At 53.6% G+C, this 22,458-nt stretch overlaps 1 protein-coding gene across 1 annotated transcript; it reads right to left on the bottom strand.

Moving 5' to 3' along the window:
• Nucleotides 1–6,403: 6,403 nt before the first annotated feature.
• On the bottom strand, nt 6,404–22,408 carry ARHGAP25 (Rho GTPase activating protein 25). The gene is made up of 11 exons (XM_064400244.1): nt 22,022–22,408; nt 17,749–17,918; nt 16,693–16,780; nt 15,829–15,948; nt 14,325–14,532; nt 13,156–13,288; nt 12,094–12,167; nt 11,175–11,296; nt 10,133–10,317; nt 9,161–9,720; nt 6,404–8,306 (listed from the first exon to the last, which is right to left on the bottom strand). The coding sequence occupies exons 1-11, from the start codon at nt 22,080–22,082 to the stop codon at nt 8,096–8,098; spliced, it is 1,932 nt and encodes a 643-aa protein (XP_064256314.1). The 5' UTR covers nt 22,083–22,408; the 3' UTR covers nt 6,404–8,095.
• Nucleotides 22,409–22,458: the final 50 nt, after the last annotated feature.

Here is a 22,458-nt window from a genome sequence, read left to right as displayed (position 1 = left end):
GCTGTGCAAGCACAGTGACAGCTGTGTCTCCTGAGCCAACACTCAGCACCCAGGGCAGATTTCACCAAGCACTTGGAAGGCTCAGGTTCCCTTAAGGGATCCCTATCTCGGAGCTCTCTGCACGTGGGCCACAGTTCCTCAAATAGATTTCTGCCCAGAGCCTCCCTGGCTGTCCCTCCCTGGGCTGTGCCCGGGCTCTCTCTGCAGGGCAGCTGATGGAGGAGGGATTGGATTCCCAATTCTGGAGGGCCACACATGCCAGCTCAGCAGGGTTCTCCTGGCCCTGGGCTCTTTGGGGTGCTCTGAGAGCCTGGTCACAGGGAGCTGTTCAGCCAGGAGAGCAGGGCACCCCTCTCCCTGCCCTGCCCATCCCGTTTGGGGGTGCCCAAGTGCCAGCCTTTGGGGGGAAATGACATTTCTCAATATTGTGGTCGCATCTCTGTGCCCTGCCAGGTGAGCAGCACCCTCTAAAGGCATGGGGTGAACCTCCCCAAAACTGAGCTCACTCAGGAAAATTCATCTGAAGCAGCAGCCAGAACTTATTCCAAATTTCTCCTCCCCAAAGCCACTGCTCTGCTCAGAGAGCAAGGCAAAGCAGAGCCTGCAGCAGTGCAGAATTCCCAAAGGAAAATGTGATTTTTGACAGCCCCGGGCAGTCTGGTGTGTGGGTTACCCACAGCACGATGGCAGAGCTGGAGTTTAGGATTTTCTGTGACACACACTGAGCCAAAGCCCTGCAAAATCTACTGGGATTTTAGAGAGGGGGAAAAAAGGAAAGAAAAAAAAAAGATTTCGTGGCACTTGAACATCTGCTTCAAACATTTGAAAAACTACAGCCCAGTGTTAATTTAAACTTCCTTATAACCCAGTTCAACATTTGGAGTGCAAACACTGTTAATAGGATGGGAACTGGGGTGGTGGTGATTTGCTTGCTATATTGGGAAACAAAACCAGAACAAAACCAGCTTGAGATAGAGCTTTTGTTTATGTTGCTGACCCATCTGTCTTCATTAATGCATTATTTACAGGAAAAGTTAAAAAATTAGCTTCTGCTCCCTCTTCAAGTGCAACAGCAACAAATAAAGGCGGAATGGTTCATTTGCCCTCGACTAAAAATGGAAATTCTTATCAGCACCCCATGGAAGGAGAGGTTTATGATGTGCAGAGTATTATTGTTGGGTATTGGTGCCTCGGGCCACAGCTGGGTGTCCCCAGCCCAGGCAGTGCCAGGGCAGCAGGGAGGGGCTGTCACGGGGAGCAGAAAACAGCCACCAAACATCACCCCCATCTCACTGCCAACCCCTGCCTTGATGCTAAAAGGAGAAATGCGGAGGTTTTCACCTGTACTGACCATGTAGGGTGATGGGGGATTGTCCTGGGTGGGATTGTCCTGGGTGAGATTTCCTGGGTAGTGGTGGCATTTTCCTGGGTAATGATGGGATTCTCCTCATTGGGATTTCCTGGGTAGTGGTGGGATTTTCCTCAGTGGGATTTGTGGGTAGTGGTGGATTCTCCTTGGTGGGATTTCCTGGGTGGGATTTCCTGGGTGGGATTTCCTGGATAGTGGTGGGATTTCCTGGGTGATAGTGTGATTTTCCTCAGTGGGATTTGTGGGTAGTGGTGGGATTGTCCTCAGTGGGATTTCCTGGGAGATGGTGGATTTTCCTCAGTGGGATTTTCCTGGGTAGTGGTGGGATTTTCCTCAGTGGGATTTGTGGATAATGGTGGGATTTCCTGGGTGGGATTTCCTGGGAGATGGTGGATTTTCCTCAGTAGGATTTTCCTGGGTGATGTGGGATTCTCCTGGGTGGGATTGTCCTGGGTGATGGTGGATATTCCTCAGTGGGATTTCCTGGGTGATGGGGGGATTTTCCTCAGTGGGATTTTCCTCGGTAGTGGTGGGATTTCCTGGGTAATGGTGGGATTCTTCTCGGTGGGATTTCGGGGTAGTGGTGGGATTCTCCTCAGTGGGATTTCCTGGGTGATGGTGGATATTCCTCAGTGGGATTTCCTGGGTGGGATTTCCTGGGTAGTGGTGGGATTTTCCTCATTGGGATTTCCTGGGTGGTGGTGGGATTGTCCTGGGTGGGATTTCCTGGGAGATGGTGGATTTTCCTCAGTGGGATTTTCCTGGATAGTGGTGGGATTTTCCTCAGTGGAATTTCCTGGGTGATGTGGGATTCTCCTGGGTGGGATTGTCCTGGGTGATGGTGGATATTCCTCGGTGGGATTTCCTGGGTGATGGTGGGATTTTCCTGCGTGTGGAAGGGTTTGGGGCTGAGCTCTGGCGTGGCCCAGGAACCACCCAGGTGTCTCTGGCCCTGAGGACACGTTCAGTGGGATCCTGCTCCCAGCACAAGCTGACCCACCTCCTGCTCAGCATTAGCAAGACTCTGATTGTATTTTTTAAACTAAAGACAGGAAAGAGGAGGGATAAAAGCACTCAACAAGGCTGCAATAAAGGAAACTATACCAGAGGAATGGATTTCCGTGGCACAGAGCAATGCTTCCTGAACAGGAGGCTGTTGGCCTGCTCCCTATCTCCAAATATTTTGCTTTCTGTGATGACCAACAGAGACAACACTCTGTGTCTTGGTTTAGCTGGGTTTAGCTGGAATAAATGCTGCAGCAGCATTTATTCAATGTTAACAGTGAGAAATATTCAATATTAACAGTAAGGAATATCCAATATTAACAATAAGGAATATCCAATATTAACAGTAAGGAATATTCAATATTAACAGTAAGAAATATCCAATATTAACAGCAAGGAATATTCAATATTAACAGTAAGGAATATCCAATATTAACAGCAAGGAATATTAAATATTAACAGTAAGAAATATCCAATATTAACAGCAAGGAATATTAAATATTAACAGTAAGGAATATCCAATATTAACAGCAAGGAATATTCAATATTAACATTAAGAAATATCCAATATTAACGTTGTAAGGAGGCTGAGGGATGCTCCTTGCAGCTCTCCAGCTCCCCAAACAATGTCCTTCAGCTCTGTGTGGCTGAGCCTGTCCAGGCTGGGAGCTTCACATGGTGTTGAAAACGAATGTGTCGAGTTAAGTGAGAAGGCTGGGACACAGGGTGGTCTCTGCAATCAGGTACAGTAGCTGGCTAGCAACAGCAGCTAAACAACAGCCCAGCCTGCCAGCGAGCTCAGGTTTATGTTGGCTTTGCTGTAGCAACTCCTTATCTGGCAGAGATTAGAGCAGCTCCCATCAGTTGTTGTGGGATTTGGTGGAATCCGTTTCCTGAGCTGTCACCAGGGCTGTGGGCACGCTGGGGATGCAAAGTTTGGGAGGGCAGAGCTGCAGCACGGCCAGGTTTGATAAAAAATTCGTGTTAAAATTAATTTAGATTTAAAAACTGTGTTGTTAAGATTTATAACGTTTTGTAAAATCTGTGTTAAAATTTGTTAGATTAAATAAATTTAGGTGAGATGTAGGGAAGGAATTGTTCCCTGGTAGGGTGTGAGGCCCTGGCAGAGGTGCCCAGAGCAGCTGGGGCTGCCCCTGCATCCCTGGCAGTGCCCAAGGCCAGGCTGGGCACTGGGGCTGGAGCACCTGGGATGGTGGGAGGTGTCCCTGCCAGGGCAGGGGGCACTGGGTGGGCTTTGAGTCCCCCCTGTTATCCACAGGAATGTGAGCCCACACTCCTGCAGACCCACGGGCTGATGCAGAGGCTGGGAAGGGTTGAAATGATTCAATTTTGATTTTCAGCAGTAATTACTGCTGAAACAGACACAAATCAGCATCATGCAAATGCAGCCTGCAATCCCAAACATTCCCTGGAGCTTTGCACCCTTTTTGATGCTGCTGTGGCAGGGAAAGCAACTCCTCACCCCCAGTGCCCGAGCTCCCTCCTTCCCCTGGGCATTTCTCCTTCTCTGCCCATGGACAATTTACACCCACTGCAAATTTGGCCCAATAATATTGATTGTGTGTCTTGTGCTTCCTCTGCGGGCCCTAATTAGTGCGTTGGAGATAATGAGCAGGCAGTTAATGGCAGGGGAGCGGGGCTGCCCCTCGCCAGCCCTGACTCTGCTCAGGGCACAGCACTAACGAGCTCCAGAGCTGCATCAACCCTGGACAGAGCTCAATCTAATCCAATCCAATCCAGTCCAACCCAATCCAACCCAGTCCAATCCAACCCAACCCAATCCAATCCAACCCAATCCAATCCAGTTCAGTCCAGTCCAGTCCAGTCCAATCCAACCCAATCCAACCCAATCCAATCCAACCCAGTCCAATCCAATCCAGTCCAATCCAATCCAGTTCAGTCCAGTCCAGTCCAACCCAATCCAGTCCAATCGAATCCAATCTAGTCCAACCCAGTCCAATCCAATCCAACCCAATCCAATCCAGTCCACTCCAATCCAGTCCAATCCAATCCAACCCAACCCAACCCAACCCAATCCAATCCAACCCAGTCCAACCCAGTCTAATCCAGTCTAATCCAGCCCACAGCAGCCCCCGAGGGCCTAGGAGTCCCTGGGGCACAGGGAAAGCTCTGGGAATGAGGAATTGCAGCAAGGGACAGATCCAGCTCTGAGGGTGCAGTGAGTCTCTAACCACGCGCCCCACGTCTCCCGCAAAGTGCAAATGTGATTTATCCCCGTTTCACACTTTCCAGAGCTTTCTTTACCCTGGGTGGGAGGGATACAGAAGGCAGCACCGCATTCCCAGTCCCCCCAGTGGAAACATCCCTTCCCAGGGTGTGACAACACTCCAGTTTCCAGTGGGTGTTTTGACCTTTCCCTCCTCAGCGCTGTCTGTAGCTGCTGTGCTGGGAACAACTGTCCTTGGGGTGCTTGGCTGACCTCCTGACTCCTTTTGGAAAGGCATTTCCATGGAGCTCTCAGCACTTCAAACCAGCACCAGACCTTTAGTGGCATCAGAAATGTGGATGCATGTGAAGGGAACACTTGACAGCGCTGAGAAATCCATCCCTGGAGCTCCAGGAAGGGACGGGCGGGGTAAAGGTGTCGCTGAAAAGACTCAAAAACCCCCGGTGGCCTGAGGGGTTGAGTGTGGATCTCACCCAGAGCACGTGGAGCTCAAGGGGAGCTGGATGGCAGCCTGGGCCAGCCTTTATCAGGGAGATGAGGAAGGAAACGCTGCCAGGGAGAGGGAAGATTTACCTCTCACATGCTCAGAGTGCAGTGCCAGGCCAGGATTTATCCTCGTTTCGTTAGCCAGGGGTCAGAGCCTGGCCCCTGCCCCCCTGGCTGGGGGGAATCTCTGCCTGGGTGCTGAGATTACAGGAACCTGCCCTGTTCCCAGCCCCTTATCGGGACATTGTGTGAAGAGGGCTGGAATATCACATCGTGTTTTTACGCGTGATAAAGCAAATTTTCACAAGCCACACCAGCGGCTGCTGATGGGCCTCGGCCACACAGGGGTGCAGGGGGACCTTAGGGACAGGGCTCTGGGTGAAAAGGGCTTTTTGTGGGGCTGGTGGGCTCAGGAGAAAGAAAACGGGGCATTTCCTTCTCTATTCACCTGGCTGCATCCTCTGCTGAGCACAGCCTGCAGTCCTGCAGGGGCAGCACCACCTCTGCTCTGCCCCACAAAACCCCCCGTGTCTGAAGTTAAAAACCTCATTACTGGAGAAACCCAGCCCTGCTCGAGGGAATTACCTGCTGGGGAAGCTCCTGCTGCCCTTGGTGGGGAGATTTTGGCAGCGTGGATCCTCCAAAATAAATGCAGTGAGTCAAATCCTCCAAGGACTGGAGCACACCAGCACCAGGGCCTGCTTGGACATCTCCCAGCTCCTAAACCTGTGGGGTTTGGGGCTGGAACAGATGATTTTCTCCAAAAAAGAGCCCATTTGGACACCTCTTTCTCCCTGGCATCATCAGAACCCTCCTTTTGTCCAGGTTATTTTTCCTGCAGGCCACTGGGGCTGATCCTGGAGCTGCAGCAAGGTGGCAGGAAAACCCAGGGAAAGAGGGACAGTGGCACTGGGACAGTTTTTCCTCCCCACCTGGGTGAACAGCTGTGGGTACACCCAGCCTGGCGTGTTTTCTGCCTGGTCTGGGGGTGTCTTTGAGCTCCCACGTAAAGGAAGGGAGGATGGACGGCATCACTCTGGAATCCTGGGGAGAACAACATGTTCTCCCTGCTCCTGGGGCCTGGACAAGGCCAGCCCAGGCAGGGCTGGACACTTCCTGCACGTCCACCTCGCCTCCCCCAGCAACGTGCTCCTCTGGGCAGCGGCCAGGCTAAAAAAGGAAACTTCCTATCGTGCCAAAACCAAAACTGTGATAAATGTGAGGGGATAAGCCACAAAAAGGGTGACTGGCTTGGGATCCAAACACAACAATGTGGGAAGGAAAGTTTTGTTTTCTTGCCTCTCGCACCTACCAAACCCTTGGAGACAGCAGAGTGAATTCCTAAATGAATTTATTTAGTGAATACCTGAGAAGAGCAGAACAGACTTTCTGCTCTAGCACAAAGAATGCAGTGAGGGGGCTGAGAGGATGGCCTGAATGGTCTCTTACTTCCATCCCACACTGCATGGCTGAGCAGGTTTGGATGCAGTGGGATCTGTGGTTAATTTGGAAATCCATGTCACATTTAAAGGGAGAGGAAAATCCTCAGCCTGATCTCAGGGTTATCACCTTGGTAAAGCTCTTGTGTCCTCACGGTGCAGTGGGAGGGTTAAAGGGTGAAAAATTGTCTTTTTGGAGGTTTCCAAGCCTACAGGGCACGGCTGGAAAGGATCTTTTTTCTCAGTGGTAGACAGTCTGTTGTGCTTTCACATGGCAGGAGCAGCATCACCCTCTGCAGGGGATCCAGAGTCAGTGCCCAAAACCTGCTGAGCTGAAAGGCCCCAAAACCCCACCGTGAGTTTATAATGCCCCTGCCCCAGGAACAGGAGGGGTTCTCTGCTGCTGCCACCCCAAAAAGCTTCCTGGCTGCAGAAATAGAGGCAGGGAGGAAATGCAGGCCGGGCACCAGGCAGTTTTTGGGGGTCTCACGCTGTGGGGTCTCCAGCAGGAGACGTGCAAGTGCAGAAAATCCAGAGCAGGCTCTGGGCTGAGCAGAGAGGACACCCAGCCCCTCGGGGATGAAAAGGGAGCAGTTTCACAGATCTGACACGGGCAGTTAATGGTTCTCTCTCTCTGGAAAAAGCTCATTTTAAAGAAAAGAACTCCTCATTGCCTTCCAGCTCAAGGTGCCCGTGGCTCTCTCCCCTCCCGGCTCTCAGGGACTTCCAGCCCACCTGACCTCTGTTGGAAAGTCTCTCTTTCCCAGATGACCTCTGCAAATGTTAATGGGTGGAATATCTTCAAAGAGTGCCTCTGATCCTGCAGCCACGGGGTTGTTCTGCCTATCGGAGCGGAAGCGCAGGAATGCGCAGTTTATTTTAAATAACGTGCACTTGTCCTAATCGTGGGGGTTTCTGAGCCTCAGCCAGGCCTTTGCACGTCATTGCAGTCTGCTGTGAAGGAATTATTGGCCTCTTCACACTTTTGATCTTTGCAGAAAGGAGCGTGTGGCATTTCCAGCCCAGATGTCCACGATGGAGAAGTTTCTCCCTAACCACTCGTTGGTGAGGAGCTTCTTGCAGAGGTAAAAAATCAAATAAACACTGAAGCAGCTCTGTCAAGGTCATTGAAATCACAGGAAAGACTCGTGAGTGGCAGCTGTGAAGTGGTGGCAGGCACTCTGGAACCTCTCAGCCCCAGTGTGGGATCCATGGATGTTTTGCCTGGGGTATCTCAGCAGGGAGACAGGCAGCTGGAGGAGGGACAGTTCTGGTTCCTCCTTGTGAAGGCACAGTGGGTCCAGAACCCAAAATTCCGTGTGCAATCCCGACTGAGCAGCAGAAGTGTTGGCCTGTTCCCCAGGTAACCTGAGCAGCTGACAGAAGAGCTGAACTAAACACAGCCAAAAAAAGCTAAAGGATATTTCTGACATTTCCTGGTTCAGAGCATGAACCAGCCCTGCTCTCCTTCCTGCCCCCGGCCTGTGGGCAGGAGCAGGACCCTGGGCAATACAAGCCCCTGGCTCTGAACCTGCAATCCCTGAGCATTCCTGCTTTTGGTGTCTGTGAAAAGCTGGGTGTCTCCTCCTAGTTGGTTTTGGCACCACTTTGACTCGTGGCTTTAGTTAAGTTTTTTATCTCCTCCTCGAGCATCCTGGTTTTCCTCTCCAGCTCCTCCCGCGAGCGCTCTGCGTTCCTCAGCCTCAGCTCCAGCTCCTCCCTCCTCTTCTTCTCCTGCTCCAGGTCCTGGTTCAGCCTCACCACCCTGGCCCACACCTCGTAGTTTTCCTTCTGGAGGCTGCAAAGGGAAACAGAGCATGAGAGGAGTGGATTGGACTGGGTGGGATTGGATTGGGTTGGACTGGGTGGGATTGGATTGGGTTGGATTGGATTGGATTGGATTGGATTGGATTGGATTGGATTGGATTGGGGTGGATTGGATTGGGTTGGATTGGGTTGGATTGGACTGGGTTGGACTGGATTGGATTGGGTTGGATTGGACTGGATTGGGTTGGAAAAGGGCTGGGAAATCATTTGGCTCCCAGGGAGTCTGACCTCAGACTCCCCCAGCACCAAGACAAGCCAGAGGTGCTGCCCTGAGCCCTTCAGTAACTGGATCATAACTCGATCCAATACATCAATAAATTAATACATGTGTATTGATAATGGGATATAATCATAACATAATAACATTATGTGGGGCTGACGGTTACAGCCAACGGTGTGACAATGCTGCTGGTGAATTCTGGAGAGCCTGATGGTCCAATGCTGTGGTGACAACAGGAATGATGACAGGAATCATGCAGAGGACTGCAGGAACTCTGCAGTGCCACTGAATGGCGTGTGGGAGCTGTGGGGATAATGCATCACCCACAGCCCGTGCAGTGCAGCACACCGATGGCCAGAGAGCTGCTGAAGCTGTGTTTTATCAGGGATCACTGCTGTGACATCCTGTGGAGCACTGATTTGGGGATAATGGATCACTGATGTTGGGATAATGCATCACCCACAGCCCGTGCAGCACAGCACACTGATGGCCAGAGAGCTGCTGAAGCTGTGTTTTATCAGGATCCCTGCTGTGACATCCTGCATTCCCTGCTGGGGAATGGTGTGTGCAGTGCCTGCTGGCACAGCAGGTACCTTTGCACCTACCCCTTGCAATCATTCCTCTGCTCCTCCAGATCCTTCTCCAGCTTGTGGATGACGCCTTGCAGGACCTCCCTGCTGTCCTGCTCAGCCCTGGGCTCCTCAGCAGGGCTGCTGCTGGGGCTGCCAGGCTCCTTTGGCTCGTGGCAGGGGCTGAAGCAGGGCAGGAACTCCTTCTCAGAGGTGCTGCTGGCAGGGCTGGGGCTGGAGCCGCTGCCCTCCGCGCTCTCTGCCACGCTGTCCTCGCAGGCTGCAGCCCTGTGGAGGTCCAGCAGCTTAAAGAGGTCATGGGACAACGTTCTCTTGTGTCCCTCACAGGCCGCGGGGCGTGGGCTGCCCTTCCAGAAGTCACTGGCGAGGACATCACTCCGGTCCCTGCTGCCCTTGTCCCCCGGGGCTGCCAGGAAGGATTTCCTGCTGGGCAAGGTCTGGGTTCTTTTCCTTGGCTGAGTTTTCCAGGTGCCCAGCGTGGCTGTGGGCTCTGTGTCCTCCCCGGGGATGCTGGAGGTGGCAGCTGGGGCAGGGGTGCTGCTGGAGTTGGGGTGATCCCTCTGCAGAGCAGAGCCCTGGAGCAGACAGGCACAGCCACAGCTTTACAAAGGGCACTTTGGGACATGCTGGCCACACTTTTCCACTAAACCCACTTGGAATTGCACCCAATTTACCATTTCTGCAGGGATCCCTTGGAAGAAAAGCCTGTAGCCCTCAACGTTTTCCCCTGAGCTGGAAAGGTTTCATGTGCTGGGCCAAAAAGCTTGGGGAGTTTTCAGACTCCCCAGAGCAGCAGATTTTCCACAGGAAAGTGGGAAGTTTATCCACATCATTTTCCTGATGTAAATATTCCAGGGGTGACAGCTAGAGCTTTGGAACCTATAAATAGCAAACTCTTCACTGACCTGCCAGAGCCTGCCACAATTTTAATTCTAACGAACGTTTAATGAACGTAGGTTGATTTCTTGGGGATAAAGCCAGCCTTACCCTCTGCCTTTGGGTGGAGCCTCGGAGGTCCTCTGCAGCCCCCCAGCCCACGGAGCTGCGAGGGACAGGAGCCTTCTTCTCGTGTTTCGGGGCAGGTGGGGAGGGAGGCACATCCTTGGAGGGGGGAAAGAGCTGCTGGTGGTGGCTGATCAGCGCTGTCATCACCCTCTGCACCCGGGGCGTGCCTGGGGGGACACAGGGTCAGGCTGGGGGGGCCCTCCCATAGTGTACAACTATACACAAACCTTAAGATACAAAATACTGACTTAAAAATACCATAAAATAACACAAACATTGTTGAAAAAAAAAATTAAACTGAAAACAAGTTCCAAAAAAAAAATTACTAAATACTTTTTAAAAATAGAACAATAAAAAATACATCATAATAAGACCCAGAAAAAATTATTTTAAATTATTGACTTTAAAACATTTACAACATAGTGTAAAAAAGTGTAAAACGAATAGTGTAAAACTTATAATGCACAAAACATAGTGTAAAACTAATAAAGCAAAAACCACTTATAATATATAACTAATAAAGCAAAAAAAAATATATATATGGCCAATATATATATAATATATAATATATATTATATATAAAATATATGGCCAATATATATAATATATATTATATATATTATATACATAATATATTATATATAATATATTAGATATTATATATTATGTATATTATATATTATAGACATAATATATTATATAACACTTAAAATATAACACTTATATTTTATATAATAAAAAATAATTAACTTCTAATTGTAATAACAGAAATTATAACATCTATATTATCTCCCCTTCACAATTCTGTGGAAAGGCACATTTCTGCCTTTCTTTCAGCTCCACCACAGAAAATCTTTCATTTGGAGCCTGTGGATGCTTCAAAACTGAAATATCCTCCAGGATATTGAAATTACTCCAAATGCCCCAAAATTGAAATATCCTCCAGCATACTGAAATTACTCCAAATACCCCAAAACTGAAATGTCCTCCAGGACCCTGCAATCACTCCAGGAGTTCCTTTTACCTCTCATGATGACTGCAGGCTCCTCCACCCTGGGCCTGATCAGGTTCACCCCCATCACTGTGGCCAGGTTGTCCACGCTCATCTTGTTGACGCTGGAGTTCAGTTGGATTTCATAGAGAAACCTGCCAGAATTCCACATATTTCACATTGGATATTTGAAATATGTGAGTATTTCACGTTTCAGAGGTGGGAGATGGCAAAAAATCCTGGTGAAAAGAATCCTGATTTATCCTCCCAGCTCCTCCTCTCAGTCACAAGGACAGAAACCCTCGGGCTCAGGACTGGTACCAGAATAAAAACCAGCACGAGAGGAGTTGCTCCCCTTAGTGCAGAAAGGAAAGAAATCCCCACCCCAGGCTGGGTGAAACCTGGAGGTTTTGGTGCACAAGGCTCTTGTAGAAAAAAAAGGGAAAAAAAACCTTTTTGTGAAAAAGAAGCCTGGAGGTTTTGGTGCACAAGACTTTTGTGGAAAAAGAAGGAAAAAAAAACCTTTTTGTGAAAAAGAAGCCTGGAGGTTTTGGTGCACAAGGCTTTTGTAGAAAAAAAAGGGAAAAAAACCTTTTTGTGAAAAAGAAGCCTGGAGGTTTTGGTGGACAAGGCTTTTATGGGGAAAAAAAAAAAAAAAAAAAAAAAAAAAAAAAAAGGAAAAAAACCCCTTTTTTTGTGAAAAATACCCCAGGAAAGCTACACCTGGTTTGAGCTGCCAGGGATTTGTGAGTGAGTTGGAGGGACTGATGCCCAGCCATTCCCAGGGGGTCCATCCCAGGGGCTGGAATTCTCCTCTGCAGCAATCAGGGCTGGAAGGGAAGGGAAGCAAAGCCCCGCTCAGGGAGGCTCTGCCTGGAGGGGCACCCCTGGGGGGCCATTTGTGCTCCCCAGCCCCAAAGCTGAGCTGCCACGGCCCGGGCAGGGCACTGACCTGCAGAGGAAGCTGAGGAGGTTGTAGTTGTCTCTGGGGAGGAGGGACAGCTGCTTCACGAGCTCCTGCTGGCCCTGGGTGGTGAGAAACAGCTCCAGGAGGGTCCGCAGGAGCCAAGGACTGCTCCTGGTGACCCCAGCCCAGGGCAGGGGGTGTCCCCAGCCCTGGGAGGGCTCCACACACGTGTGGTGGCACCTGGGGACAGGGCTCGGGGGTGACCCTGGGGGTCTGCTCCAAACTCAGCTATTCCATGGCTCTGGCTCTCCTGGTTTGCTGCCCCTGGAGCTCCAGCTCTGCACGGAAGGTTCTGCAGGGCTCAGCAAGGAGGGGCAGCCCCAGCAGGGTCCCCCCCAGCCCAGCCCAGCCTGTGTGGGACAAGCTCTGGGAAGAGCTGGTCCTGCCTCACCTCCTCTGGAGCTATGATATTTTAGTGAGAAATCCTCTGCTAGGATTTTTCCTGTCCTGAGGAGCTGAAAGCCTCAGGAAAGAAATGCAAACAATAACTATCTGCTGCTGTGGAATGCCCAAAGGTGCATCTTCCATTGGTCCATGTGGATTGTTTTCAATCAGTGACCAATCACAGCCACCTCTGCCAAGGCTGTGAGCAGGCACAGGATTTTTGTTATTCATTCCTATTCTATTCTTGTCTTTGTAGCCTTCTGATCTTCTTCTCTCTGTTCTTTTGGTATAGTTTTGATGTAGTATTTTAATATAATATATAACATAATAAATCAGCCTTCTGATGAAAATGGAGTCAAGCCTCGTGTCCTCACACAAGGCGTCCTTGCCAAGACAAGACTCCTCCAGCACCTTGTGGACAGTCAGGACATTTTTAACCCCAAAGAGAAGCAGAAACTGAAGCTTTAAAATTCACAAACCCCCGCGGCCAGGCTGGAAAACCCCACTGGCTTTGGGGGGAGTTTTTTCTTTTTCCTTTTTTCCCTTTTTCTCTCCCCAGATTCCAAATCCCCTCGGCTGGCACTGCTGTGTACCCTTGTCCCCTCCAGCCCACAGCATTCCCTGGCGCTGGAACTGATTTTTTGGAGACAAAAGCAGCTGTACCTTTGTCTCGTCAGCCTCCAGGGCCTGCCCACAGAGCAGGAAATCCTCGTACTGCAGCCAGGGCACCACGGGCTCGGGCAGCTCGCGCAGGTACAGCTTCAGCAGGGAGGCCACGGTGTGCACGTCGGTGTCCCTGCAGCCAGCAAGGGACACTCAGGGCCAGCAGGTCCCCAGGAGGCTCTGCCTGAGCTCTGGGGCTGCTGCGGGCACAGGGAGCTGGGAAAGGGGAGCCACAGCCAGGGGGTGAACTTCTGGGGGGTTCCTGATGGATCCTCTCCTCCTCGAGCCCTTCTGGAGGGTTTCTGGTGGATCCTCTCCTCCTCGAGCCCTTCTGGAGGGTTCCTGATGGATCCTCTCCTCCTCGAGCCCTTCTGGAGGGTTCCTGATGGATCTCCTTCTCCTCAACCCCTTCTGGAGGGTTCCTGATGGATCCTCTCCTCCTCGAGCCCTTCTGGAGGGTTCCTGATGGATCCTCTCCTCCTCGAGCCCTTCTGGAGGGTTCCTGATGGATCCTCTCCTCCTCGAGCCCTTCTGGAGGGTTCCTGATGGATCTCCTTCTCCTCAACCCCTTCTGGAAGGTTCTTGATGGATCCCCTCCTCTTTGAGCCCTTCTGGAGGGTTCCTGGTGGATCCCCTCCTCTTTGAGCCCTTCTGGAGGGTTCCTGGTGGATCCAGCCCTCTTCCTCAAGCCCTTCTGAATCCCCTCTCCTCCTTGAGCCCTTTTAGAAGGTTCCTGATGGACCCCCTCTACTCCTCAAGACCTGCTGGGTCCCCTCTCTTCCTCAAGCCCTTCTGGAGGGTTCCTGATGGATCCCCTCCTCCTTGAGCCCTTCTGGAGGGTTCCTACTGGATCCCCTCTCCCCCTCACACCCTTCTGGACGGTTCTTGCTGAATCTCCTCCTCTTTGAGCCCTTCTGGAAGGTTCCTGCTGGATCCCCTCTCCTCCCCAAGCCCTTCTGGACAGTTCTTGCTGAATCTCCTTGTCTTTGAACCCTTCTGGAAGGTTCCTGCTGGATCCCCTCTCCTCCCCAAGCCCTTCTGGAAGGTTCCTGCTGGATCCCCTCTCCCCCTCGCGCCCCTCCGCAGGGTCCATGGTTCCTGCAGGGCTCTGGGGGTGGCCCAGGCTGTTTTCCCCTGGGATTGGGGTGGGCTGGGGGCAGCAGAGTCACCTGTGGAAGGAGGGTCTCTCGCCGGCGTCGAAGGCGTCGCGGAGCTGCCGGACCAGGCTGTCCTGGCCGGGCAGGCGGAAGATCCCCTCCTCGGCCACGCCGTGCTCCAGGATGAACTCGGCGCTCTTCTGCACCACCAGGGGCACCAGGTGCTGCCCAAACTTCTGCTCGTGGGCCATGGTCTGTGCCAGGCACTGCCCGAACACCGCTGGGGACAGGGCACAGCTCAGCTCGGGGCGTGGCGTTTGTGCTTTGCACGCTCTGGGCTGCTTTGGGGTAAAACTCTAAACTTCATGAAAAGTGGCTGCAGTGCTCCTCACAGGGGTGGAGAACCAAGGAAAAGGGAGCAAAATCCTTCTCCTATTTCCCATTCCAAGAAAACCCTTCTCCTATTTCCCATTCCAAGCAAAATCCTTCTCCCACCTCCCATTCCAGGCAAAACCCTTCTCCCATCTCCCATTCCAGGCAAAACCCTTCTCCCATCTCCCATTCCAAGCAAAACCCTTGTCCCACTTCCCATTCCAGGAAAAACCCTTCTCCCATCTTCCCATTCCAGGCAAAACCCTTTCTCCCATCTCCCATTCCAAGGAAACCCTTCTCCCATCTCCCATTCCAGACAAAACCCTTCTCCCATCTTCCCATTCCAAGAAAAACCCTTCTCCCATCTTCCCATTCCAGGCAAAACCCTTCTCCCATCTCCCATTCCAAGGAAAACCCTTCTCCCATCTCCCATTCCAAGGAAAACCCTTCTCCCATCTCCCATTCCAGACAAAACCCTTCTCCCAACCCTTTCCAGCCCAGAACCAAGGACACCACTGCAGCTTCAGGCCCAAAAAGTGCAAAGAGCAAATTGAGGCTCCAGGGAGGGCTCAGAGCCCCTTCCAGGAGAGCTGCAGAGGGGCTGGGGACAAGGACAGGACACAGGGCATGGCCTTCAGCTGAAGGAGGATTGATTCAGCTGGGATATTGGGGAGGAATTCCCAGCTGGGAGGGTGAGGAGACCCTGGCACAGCCCCAAGGCTGGGTGTGAGGAGGGTGAGGCTGAGACCGAGGGAAGGTGGAGAAAAAACGGGGGCAGAAAGGATGGAATTCACAAAATCCACAGAATTCACAGCAAGGATGGGCTGGGCAAGAAAAGGCAGGGGAAAAACGATGTGAAAACCAACATTTTCCAAGGCTTTATCCCTGAATGGGAATTGCTGTTAAGAGCATTTTCAGGGTGAGAAAGGAGGTTGAAGAAGAAGCCACCAGGAAATGTCCATCCTTGGCTCTCCTCAGCACTGCCCCTGCTTGCAGCAGCCCCAGCACCAGGGGAGCAAGAAAAGGCAGTGGAAAAGCAAAGTGAGGGGTTTGGCAGGGGAAAAGCAAAGTGAGGAGTTTGGCAGGTGAAAAATAACATTTTTCCAAGGCTTCTATCCCTGAATGGGAGTTTCTCTGAAGATTTTCAGGGTCAGAAAGGAGGTTGAAGAAGAAGCCACCAGGAAATGTCCATCCTTGGTTTTACCTCCCGAGGCCGAGCCCAGCGCCCTGCGGATGGATGTCACCCACTCCTCCAGCTCGGCCTGCGAGCTCGCCATCAGCACACAGGGCTCCTGCGCCGGCCGCGGCTGCTCGCCCGCCGGCCCTGCGGACACAGTGGGGCAGCAGAGGGACCTTCACTGGGCAGAAATGCAGGTACGGGGCAGAAAATGCATTTACTGGGCAGAGGAACACCTTTACTGGGCTGAGAAACACCTTTACTGGGCAGAGAAACACTTTCACTGGACAGAAAATACATTTACTGGGCAGAGAAACACCTCTGCTGGGCAGAAAATACATTTACTGGGCAGAAAATACATTTACTGGGCATAGAAACACATTTACTGGGCAGAAAACATATTTACTGGGCAGAGAAACACCTCTGCTGGGCAGAAAATACATTTACTGGGCAGAAAAGACATTTAGTCAGCATAGAAACACATTTACTGGGCAGAGAAACACTTTTACTGGGCAGAGAATACAACTACTGGGCAGAGAAACACTTTTACTGGGCAGAAAATACAACTACTGGGCATAGAAACACATTTACTGGGCAGAGAAACACTTTTACTGGGCAGAAAATACATTTACTGGGCATAGAAACACATTTACTGGGCAGAGAAACACTTTTACTGGGCAGAAAATACATTTACTGGGCATAGAAACACATTTACTGGGCAGAAAATACATTTACTGGGCAGAGGAACACCTTTATTGGGCAGAGAAAAACATTTACTGGGCATAAAAACACATTTAGTGGGCAGAGAAACACATTTAGTGGGCAGAAAATAGACAGTTACTAGGCAGAAAATACATTTACTGGGCAGAGGAACACCTTTAACACCCTCACCCGGGATGATCTCAAAGATGAATTTCCCTCCCTCCTCGGGGTTTGTGGCCAGCACGTTGATGGAGCTCCCCTGGAGAGCCAGGCAGCCCTGGGACAGAGCAGAGCCCTGAGTGCCACCTGTGCCAGGCCAGGGTGGCACCAGGGGGGCAGCGCTGCCCTCCCACGCCTTCCAGGAAAAAATTTCATGGGATCATGGAATCCCAGAACGGCTTGGGTGGGAAAAGCCCAGCCAGTGCCACCCCTGCCATGGCAGGGACACTTCCACTGTCCCAGCCTGGCCTGGGACATTCCAGGGGCAGCCACGGCTGCTCTGGGAATTCCATCCCAGCCCTCCCCATCCCCACATGGCTGGGGACACCCCCAGGTGGGACATCCCGGGCAGGGACACCCCCAGAGGGGACACCCCAACTGGGATACCCCAACTGGGACACCTCTAACTGGGACACCCTTAACTGGGACATCCCCAACTGGGACACCCCTAATGGGACACCCCTAACTGGGACACCCCCAACAGGGACACCCCTAACTGGGACACCCCTAACTGGGACACCTCTAATGGGACACCCCTAACTGGGACACCCCCAACAGGGACACCCCTAACTGGGACACCCCTAACTGGGACACCCCTAACTGGGACACCTCTAATGGGACACCCCTAACTGGGACACCCCCAACAGGGACACCCCTAACTGGGACATTCCCAACTGGGATACCCCAACTGGGACACACCTAACTGGGACACCCCAACTGGGACACTCCCAACTGGGACACCCCTAACTGGGATACCCCTAATGGGACACCCTCAACTGGGATACCCCCAACTGGGACACTTCCAACTGGGACACCCCCAACTGGGACACCCCTAATGGGACACCCCCAACTGGGATACCCCAACTGGGACACCCCCAACAGGGACACCCCAACTGGGACACTCCCAACTGGGACACCCCTAATGGGATACCCCCAACTGGGATAGCCCTAATGTGACATCCCTAACTGGGCCACCCCTCCCGGGCCACCCCCAACCCCGGAGCCCCTGGGGGGTCCCGGCCCCACCTGCGGCTTGGCCTCCTCCTCGTCCTTGTAGTAGAGCAGCTGCTGCCCGCGCAGCACGAAGAAGCGCAGCTGCCAGTTCCGCACCAGGGCGCGCTGCTTGCGCAGCCAGCCCAGCTTCTGCGGAGGGGGCAGCACGGAGGGGTCCGCGGCCACCACACTGCGGGAGCGGGCTGGGGACACAGGGACACGGGTGTGGGGACGGGGACTGGGCAATGGGGACACGGGGACACGGCAATGGGGACACGGCAATGGGGACACAGGGACACGGGTGTGGGGACGGGGGCTGGGCAATGGGGACACGGGGACACGGCAATGGGCACAGGGGCTGGGGACACAGGGACACGGGTGTGGGGACAGGGACTGGGCAATGGGGACACGGGGACACGGCAATGGGGACACGGCAATGGGCACAGGGGCTGGGGACACAGGGACAGGGGTGTGGGGACAGGGGCTGGGTAATGGGGACACGGGGACACGGCAATGGGGACACGGCACTGGGGACAGGGGTGTGGGGACGGGGACAGGGCAATGGGGACACGGGGACACAGCACTGGGGACACGGCAATGGGGACAGGGACACGGGTGTGGGGACAGGGACAGGGCAATGGGGACACGGGGACACGGCAATGGGCACACGGCAATGGGCACAGGGGCTGGGGACACAGGGACAGGGGCAATGGGGACAGGGACACGGGTGTGGGGACAGGGACAGAGCACTGGGGACACAGGGACAGGTCAATGGGGACAGGGGCTGGGGACATGGGGACAGGGGTGGGGGGACACAAGGACAGGGGTGTGGGGACACGGGAAGAGGGGCTGGGGACACAGGGACACAGCAATGGGGACAGGGACGCAGCAGTGGGGACATGGGGAAATGCATTGGGGACAGGGACAGAGGCTGGGGACACAGGGACAGGGATGTGGGGACACAGGGACACAGCAGTGGGGAGAGGGACACGGGTTGGGGACAGGGACACAGGCTGGGGACACAGGGACAGGGGTGTGGGGACACGGGGACACTGTATGAGGACACTGAGGATGGGGACGCAGCCACAGGGGAGTGGGGACAGGGACACAGGCTGGGGACAGAGACACGGATGTGGGGACAGGTGACACGGTGACAGGGGTGTGGGGACACAGGATATGGGGACAGGGGACACAGGTACAGGGGCACAGTGACACAGGTGTGGGGACAGGGGACACAGAGTGGGGGCACAGGGCACACAGAGTGGGGACAGGGCACACAGAGTGGGGACACAGGGACGGGCCAGGCTCTCGCCCCGTTTGCAGGAAGTGGCTGCAGCGGCTGCCAGCGTGAGCTCCCTCACGAGTGAGAACCCAAACCTTGCTGGGGCTGTTTTGGGGGGGTTTTTTATGGCTTGTGAGGGGTTTGCCCCCTCTCCAGAGCAGCAGTGACAGCAGAGTGACCCAAAGGCTTTGGAGGTCCCAGTTTTGCTGTGGGGTGGTGCCAGCGGGGCAGAACTCACATTTGTGGGGCTGGAAAATCTCCAGGGATGGAAAACCACCAGCAGGTTTGGCACTGGGCAGAGCAGTGTCCCTGTCACCTGCTGGCATGGCCCCACTGGTGGCACGGCCCTATGGCATCCCCAAATGCTCCGGGACAGCAATGCCTGGCAGGGGTCACTTCCAGGGGGGATTTCTGCCTCTGCAGCCCCCCAGAGCTGGGCAGAGTTTGCATTTATGGCTGCAGGGCAAAAACAAATCCGTGACTGGCAGGGAATTCACTGGGGTCTGCACTGGTGATTTCCTGAGCTGGAAGACCCGAGCCAGAGCTCCAGTTTCACCCCAGAGGTGTCCCCACTTCCCCTCCCCACATCCCCCAGGGCGAGGAGCCCCTTTGGGGGTGCCCCCCAAAACATTTCCTGCAGCAACGGCCTCCGGGGTTGGGCATTTCCTCCAAAACCTCCCCCAGCAGGGAGAGCTGCCCCTGGCCTGCCCCAAAATCAGGAGTGCAGGACAGAGGCCACCGTGGCCACCACTGGCCCAGAGCCTTGGCCTGGGCAGGAGCCCCCCCTGGCACCCCCACTGCTGGGAACTGGCAAAAAAAAACAAGAAAAGAGGTTTCACCAGGGAATTTCTGTTTCACCGAAATCAATTTTTTGCAGTTCTCCAAACGCTGCCACAGGCAGGGCTGGGTGAGCAGGGGAAGTGTCCCCAGGCCACGAGGAGCCAGCGAGGGTGGGGGCAAGCTGCAAATATTGCAAACTTTTGCAAATGTGACTTTCACATCTCTGCAAATGAAGCCACAGCAGCCCCGGAGGCAGCGCAAAAACACAAAGCCACACAGAGTCACACAAAGTCACAGAAACACTCACACAAAAAGTTACAGAAAAACTCACACAGTCACAGAAACACTCACAAAAAGTCACAGAAACACTCACACAAAAAGTCACAGAAAAACTCACACAGTCACAGAAACACTCACACAAAGTCACAGAAAAACTCACACAAAAAGTCACACAAACTCACAAAAAAATTCACACAAAGTCACAGAAAAACTCACACAAACTCACAGAAAAACTCACACAAAAAGTCACAGAAAAATTCACACAAAGTCACACAAACTCACAAAACATTCACACAAAGTCACGCTCACCCAGCAGCTGGAAGCTGCAAAAAGCACCGGGGCTTTCATCACAAGCAGATTTTCTCCAAAAAAAGGCAATTCCTGGTACCAACACAGGCCCAAGCCTCTGCCCCATCTCCACCCTCTGCTCCCCAGCACCCTTGGCGTGCCCTGGCATTTTTTTGTGCCTTGACTTCACCCACTGCCTCTGGGCAAAACAAATATTAATTATCCTGGGAATGCCTCTGTGATAATCCGTGGGGATTTCTCGCCCAGAGTGTGGGGATGGCCCTGAGCTGGAGCTTCTGGGCCATCCCAGGCCTCATTTGGGGCTTCCACCCCTTCCCTGGGGGCTCTGGGTGCAGAGAATGGCTCGGCCAGCCTGGGAAAAGCAGCTTCAGACAGAAATCCAAGTTTCTTGGTGGGAAAACCCAGCCAGGCAGAGACCGGCTGGGCCCGGCTCTGCTCGGGGACAACCCCAGGCCCAGGGTGGATTTTTGGATGGCCTGGGCTCAGGCTGGGCTCTGACCATCTTCACCCCTAAACCCCCTCCCTGACCACACCTAAATCACCCCAAATCCCCTCCCTGACCCCCCCATCGCCCCTAAATCCCCTCCCTGACCACCTTCCTGACTACCTCATGATCACCCCTAAATGATCACTCCTAAATCCCCTCCCTGTCCATTGTCACCCCTAAATCCCCTCCCTGACCCCCCATCACCCCTAAATCCCCTCTCTGTCCATATCATCACCCCTAAATCCCCTCCCTGACCCCCCCATTGCCCCTAAATCCCCTCCCTGACTCCCTCCCTATCTACCCCAAGACCACCCCTAAATGATCACTCCTAAATCCCCTCCCTGTCCATTGTCACCCCTAAATCCCCTCCCTGACCCCCCATCACCCCTAAATCCCCTCTCTGTCCATATCATCACCCCTAAATCCCCTCCCTGACCCCCCATCACCCCTAAATCCCCTCTCTGTCCATATCATCACCCCTAAATCCCCTCCCTGACCCCCCCATTGCCCCTAAATCCCCTCCCTGACCCCCTCCCTATCTACCCCAAGATCACCCCTAAATGATCACCCCTAAATCCCCTCCCTGACCACACCTAAATCACCCCAAATCCCCTCCCTGACCCCCCCATCACCCCTAAATCCCCTCCCTGACCCCCTCCCTATCTACCCCAAGATCACCCCTAAATGATCACCCCTAAATCCCCTTCCTGACCATGAACACTCCTAAATCCCCTCCCTGACCATCCTCACCCCTAAATTTCCGCCCTGACCTCACCACCATCACCCCTAAATCCCCCCCCGTCCACATCATCACCCCTAAATCCCCTTCCTGACCTCACCATGACCACCCGTAAATGATCACCCCTAAATCCCCTTCCTGACCTCACCATGACCACCCGTAAATGATCACCCCTAAATCCTCTCCCTCACCTCACCACCATCACCCCTAAATCCCCAAGGGGCCTGGGTGGTTTAAATCCCCCCCAAACCCGGATTTTGGGGGGCAGCACCCCTCGCTGACAAATTTGCAAATCCCTTCTCGTAAATCACTTGCAGATCATCTGCTGTGTCCCAGAAGTGGCACCGGGCCCGGTGTCCCCACAGAGGCAGAACCTGAGCCGGGCCCGGCCCCGCGGACACGGAAGGCCGCCAAGGAGCCCTCACGGTACCTATTTTTGCAGCGTCCATCTTCAGGTTGAAATCCCAGTTCCTTGGCAGCTTCAGGGACATTCTGGCTCAGGAAAGTCGTTTTGTTTTCCTTCCTTCCTCAAGGTGAGTTGTTTAGGAGCGGGGCTGGACCCACGCCCTGATGGTCCCGTGGGGTCGCGGCTCGGCGAGCGCCGCTTTGCCAGCGAGCTTCCTGCCTCTGAGAGCAGCACAAACCCCATAAAAGTCCTTTCCTGCCCCGCTTTCCTGCCCGGCTCTGCCTTCCCCAGCCCTGCTGCGCCGTGGTGCCCGCTCTGGTCCCCTCTTGTCCCCCGTCCTGGCCCGGGGCCCTCCAGCCCAGCCCGGGCCGCTCCCCGGGGCCGCTCGGGGCATTTGAGGAAGTGCTGTGGGAGCTCCGTGTGTCCTCCCCGAGCTGGCAGCGCTGCCCCGAGCAGGACCA

Source organism: Passer domesticus, chromosome 28 (assembly GCF_036417665.1).
Source record: "Passer domesticus isolate bPasDom1 chromosome 28, bPasDom1.hap1, whole genome shotgun sequence".
Classification (NCBI taxonomy): Eukaryota; Metazoa; Chordata; class Aves; order Passeriformes; family Passeridae; genus Passer; species Passer domesticus.
The sequence above is the reverse complement of the archived record's forward strand: the minus strand, read 5'-3'. Positions and strand labels throughout refer to the sequence as shown.

Coding starts and splice junctions, on each gene's coding strand:
- ARHGAP25 (XM_064400244.1), bottom strand. CDS start 22,082: ATGTCCCTGAAGCTGCCAAGGAACTGGGATTTCAACCTGAAGATGGAC. Junction 17,919..22,021: donor GATGGACGCTGCAAAAATAG/GTACCGTGAGGG, acceptor CTGTGTCCCCAG/CCCGCTCCCGCAGTGTGGTG. Junction 10,318..11,174: donor GCCTGCAGTCATCATGAGAG/GTAAAAGGAACT, acceptor GTGTCCCCCCAG/GCACGCCCCGGGTGCAGAGG.